This window comes from Quercus lobata, chromosome 9, assembly GCF_001633185.2.
Source record: "Quercus lobata isolate SW786 chromosome 9, ValleyOak3.0 Primary Assembly, whole genome shotgun sequence".
In the NCBI taxonomy this organism is placed as follows: domain Eukaryota; kingdom Viridiplantae; phylum Streptophyta; class Magnoliopsida; order Fagales; family Fagaceae; genus Quercus; species Quercus lobata.
This window is the reverse complement of record NC_044912.1, coordinates 54,408,682-54,413,916: the sequence shown is the minus strand read 5'-3', so window position 1 is coordinate 54,413,916 and position 5,235 is coordinate 54,408,682. Positions and strand designations below refer to the sequence as shown.

Sequence of the window (5,235 nt, the reverse complement as noted above, 5' to 3'; positions counted from 1 at the left end):
CTCTATTGTTAATAAGACAATCAAGTTCAAAATTAAAAGTGATTAGGTGGCCTTTATACAACAGGATTTGTTCTTGTTGAAGAATCAACTTTCTCACCAAGTTATATTTAGGGTTTTGAGGTGGGAAGATAGGTGTCCTAACATGAGTCTAATTAATAAAATTAATAAGTAAAATTAATTATAATGAGGTGTAAATTTGTGAAGCCTGCAAAGCTAATGTGTCAAAATTTTAAAAGGTCACTAAAAAGTAAAAAACTTTGGTTTTATATTATAATAATATATAGATTAATAAGGACATAAAAACAAATTCATACAATTAATTGTTAAATGAATAATTGATGTTTTGTGAGCTTGGTCTAATCCGATAAACCCAACCCCACAGTTACTTTATCAACACAAAATCTCTTTCAACTTTTAGATGGATAATGTAGATATAATAAAATATGAACAAAACTTAGATATAATACCTTAAGTGCCGTTCCTTAAGTTCCTCTCTTAAAAAATACACTTCCTTTCCATGAGAAAAAATCCATATGGTAGAATCTTAAAAGGAGAACTTAAGGAACAACACCTACGTATTGTACATAAGTCTTGCTCATAAAATATATATTGCCGACCAGACACATGTTTAAATATCCGTGCAATTTTTCTCAAAAGAAAGTTTTGTGCAAGTCATCTAAGTAATTATATGTAATAATAATACTCAATATATAATTTTGTTTTAAAAAAATAATGATGATGTGGCAAGTTCTGGAGAGGTCAACAAAAAATCAAAAGTTTCGATTTTATATATATAAACTTAACTACAATATCTTAAGTGTTGTTTTTTTAGGTTCCTCTCTTAGGATTCAGCCATGTGATTACTTAAGTAAAAAATATATTTCCTTTCTATAAGAAAAAAATCCACATAGCAGAATTTTAAAAGACGAACCTAAGAAACAGTACCTAAATACTATACTTAAGTCGTACTCATAAAATATATATTGTTGACCAAACACACGTTTAAAGTTCCATGCAATTTTTCTCAAAAAAAAAGTTATGTGCAAGTTATCTAAGTAATTAAATATAATAATAATACTCAATAAATAATTTTGTTTTTATAAAATAAAGATAATGTGGTAAGGTCTAAAGAAGTCAATAGAAAGTCAAAGGTATCGGTTATATATATATATATATATATATATATATATATATTATATGTTGGGTTAGTGGTGCTTAAAATAATAGTTTGCAAAATTCTATATATGTATATAGTGAACTAGACCCTTTTTTGTATTTTCTTTAATGTTTAAGTATATGACAAATTATTAAGTTGATAATTTTGTATTTATAGATTTATAAATTATGATTATTTTATCAATATTGCAATTTGGTCCCCTCAAGTTAAAATTCCTGAATATGCCCTTGCACATACATAGGAAAGTGCATCTGTTCACGGAGTGAAAAACCAATAGGTAAACGTACTTTGTGGCCGAGCCCGACTAATCAAATCAAATATGAAGGTTGTTGCGGTATATACTACGCTTACTAGACTTTATATGCACAATGTACATGAAGTGCACCCAATCTCCTCACTCTGCTATCAACTTCAGACTCATGCCTTGTCCTTCACAGTCACTTGGTACCACAAGTCAATCCATCTACTGTAAAACCGATCTCTTATTCACTCCAAAGCTTCTTGAAGATTTGAAGTAGTCTCTATGGTCTTAGTAGCAACTCCAACACAGTTAAGGTGATATTTGTGTCCAAAAGAGTCAACCTCTAAAGGATGTTCACTGGAAGAGGACTGGAAGACAAATATTAGCCATCTCTAGGTTTTTCTATGTTTTACTGTGGTTGTCTTCCTTCTCAAAGGATTAGGGCTGAAAAAGGTTTTTATACAAGTCGGGTTTAGGCTTAGTGTGGCTACCAAAGCAGCCTTGAAAGAAAATAACAGAATTTCCATAATGAGGTCTCGGTCAACTGATTGTCTATGGAGAGTTTCTGTCTGAATCAACCATCTCACACAACCAAGCCTGGAATCTCGCTCGACCGAGTTCGTTAGTCTTGCACAATGAGAAGATCCGTCAACCTTTAGCCCTCATTACCACAATCACATTACAAGTACAAAACTTAAAAATTACAAGTAAATTTGTCATGGAATTAGCTCACACATGCTCAACTGACTTATAGTACATCCACGGACTATAATCAATGATCTAATACTTCTACCAGAAAGAAACATAAAACTTAAAAAAGAAAAAAAAAAAAAAGAAGAAACAATTACTTAATTGCTGTCTGATCTAGGATCAAACCGCAAATTAAACAAGAAGAAAAGGGAGGTGGTCATCATAACAGCATCAATCATTTCTGGATTGCTTACTTTGGGGTTGCTTTGGCGTTTAACTTGGAAGACAACAAATAGAAGACGTAAGTATACCCATCCATTTTTCCAATATATATATATACACACACACTCATCCATCCTTGCTCATATTAAAGCTAGATTTTAAATGAGCATGATAAACTGTACAAAGACTCAAATTAAAAGAACTTCCTGAAAAGGTTATATATGGGTTCAATAGGTGAAAGAAAGAAAGAAGATGTAGACGTACCATTATTTAATTTCACAACGGTTGCTACAGCAACAAACAAATTCTCTCCTGCAAATGTGATCGGGGCAGGTGGATTTGGTCCTGTTTATAAGGTAAAAAGGATTCTGATTTAATTACAGGTCAAAAAATTTATGGTGATACTATACAAATTTAGACGGAAAGATTCATCTTTAACTGATGATTTGCAGGGACGTCTATGTAACGGACAAGATATTGCAGTGAAGAGGCTATCAAAGAATTCAATACAAGGTCTTGAAGAGTTCAAAAATGAAGTTCTTCTCATTGCAAAACTTCAACATAAAAATCTTGTCAAGCTTTTAGGCTACTGTGTTCAAGGAGATGAAAAGATGTTAATCTATGAGTACATGCCCAACAAAAGCTTGGATTGTTTCATTTTTGGTATGATTCTCTTGGCCCTTTATGTATTATAATTACTTTCCATCTTTTAAATGTTGCGTGCCTAAGTGTCTTGTCTATTATGTATTTGAATAGAATCCTCCAATTGATTTTCAAAAGAAGTTCACAAAAAGAACTAAAAATAGTCATAGATTCAATCATGGTAACAAGGCCAAAAATTGTATGCAGAACAAAATGATACTCTGCTAGCATGGCCAAAGCGTTTTGACATTATTATCGGGATTGTGCGAGGACTTGTCTATCTTCACCAGGACTCTAGACTTCAAGTCATCCACAGGGATCTGAAAGCAAGCAATATTTTATTAGATATCAACTTAAACCCAAAAATATCAGATTTTGGCTTAGCAAGAGCTTTTGTAGGGGATGAAAGTGAAGTGAAGACAGATAGAGTTGTTGGAACATAGTAAGTAATATAAATTGGTACTAGATTTTTGTTTTTCAAATTGTAGCAAATATTTAATCAATGTGCTTTGACTCAAAGTACCCCTCATTCCCTTATAACATGGTGTAAGGGTGAGGTGATATGTTAAAGACTTACTAAAATTTAAGTTATTAATAACAACAATAATGATAGTAAAGCTTATTTGCTGGTTTCATGTAGTGGCTATATGTCTCCTGAGTATGCAGTTGATGAAAGATTTTCAGTGAAATCTGATGTGTTTAGCATGGGTGTACTTATGTTAGAGATAGTGAGTGCCATGAAAAACAGAAAATTTTTGCACCCAAATCACCATCATAACCTTTTGGGACATGTAAGTGGAAAACTCTCTCTCTCTCTCTCTCTCTCTCTCTCTCTCTCTCTCTCTCTCTCTCTCTCTCTCTCTCTCTCTCTCTCTCTCTCTCTCTCTCTCTCTCTCTCCCCTTTTTGGTGGATTACATGAGTATCTATATTGTAATTGCTCTAGGCATGGTTGCTGTGGAAGGAGGGCCGGGCCTTGGAACTATCGTATACATGTTTGGAGGATTCACATTCAAGAGCTCAAATCTTGAGATGTATTCAAGTTGGTTTGCTATGTGTTCAAAAGTATCCTGAAGACAGGCCAATAATGTCTTGTGTGTTTTCTATGTTAACGAATGAGGAAGCAATTCTACCCCAGCCTAAACAGCCTGGTTTCTTCATAGAAAGAAGTCCTAGCAATTCAGGTGCAATATTAAGAAATGAAGAATCTAACATAGAGAATGCAGTTACTATAACTATGCCGGAAGCTAGATAGGAAATTCATAAGTAGCTTGCCTGAGAAGTTATATGTGAAAGTTTTTTAGTATTTAAGGGTGCGTTTGGGATTAGATTGCATCCTTTTGTTTTTAGAAGTAAATTCTATTAGTTGTTCATAGTTGCTACTTGCTTGGGTGTGTAAAACTAATAAGCTTTTCTATATCTTCTTTAATGAAATGGTTGGACTAGCCAATTCTTATCTAAAATATAAATGATTGAGACTCCTAAATATAGGCTTCTCTACCTTTAAACCACAGATCCTATTGAAAGTATACAAAGTTTTGAATCACAAAAGCAGAAGGTGCAGAACTAGAAGAAGCAGAAAACAAAGATAAAAATGAAGAGTGGATTAGGTGAAGAATGATTCTATTCACATGCGCATATGATCTATACACTATTGGTATATAAACATAGCAAGACTGAGTTGATAAATTATATATCTATCTATGTGTATATATATCAAAAAGCTGAAATATAGCACTTATTATTGTTACGTTTTTGTTAAGTCACATCAGTAGCCACATGATCCACATATTTTGACACTTTATCTGCCTTTTATCTATTTTTCTCCTTATTAAATTTTCACCTTACAATTACACTTCCTCTAACATTTTCCCCTCACATTTACTATAAGGGCTCAGGCCCGGGTAACCAAGAACGGCTCATGTGACCAAGGCCCAACATTGTAGGATTAGAACCAGTCCATTGATGAATGCATGAAGGACCAACAACTAGCATTTGGGAGAAACCTATTGTGCTCGAGGCTGGTTGGGCCCAATTCTAACTAATAAACCGAGGGGGTATGATGAGGGAGCAGACAAGTTTAGGTCGGTAAACGAGCATAGTTAGTGCCTCTGGGAAACCCGCTATCGAATACAATGCGTCTGAAACAAGTTTCAAGAGAATTTTCAGAAGACATGATTTTTCTGGGGATTATGGGTGAAAGTGGGATTGCATGGAAACCAATGAAAAGTAATGATTTGAACCCCACTAAGGGGGGAGGGGGAT

General features: G+C 33.7%; 1 protein-coding gene across 1 annotated transcript; it reads left to right on the top strand.

Annotated features, from left to right (window-relative positions):
- Window positions 1–2,250: 2,250 nt before the first annotated feature.
- LOC115959531 (G-type lectin S-receptor-like serine/threonine-protein kinase SD1-1) lies at window positions 2,251–4,513 on the top strand. The gene is made up of 6 exons (XM_031077972.1): window positions 2,251–2,409; window positions 2,565–2,686; window positions 2,783–2,993; window positions 3,180–3,414; window positions 3,613–3,763; window positions 3,917–4,513. The coding sequence occupies exons 3-6, from the start codon at window positions 2,942–2,944 to the stop codon at window positions 4,223–4,225; spliced, it is 747 nt and encodes a 248-aa protein (XP_030933832.1). The 5' UTR covers window positions 2,251–2,409; window positions 2,565–2,686; window positions 2,783–2,941; the 3' UTR covers window positions 4,226–4,513.
- The last annotated feature ends 722 nt before the right edge of the window (window positions 4,514–5,235 follow it).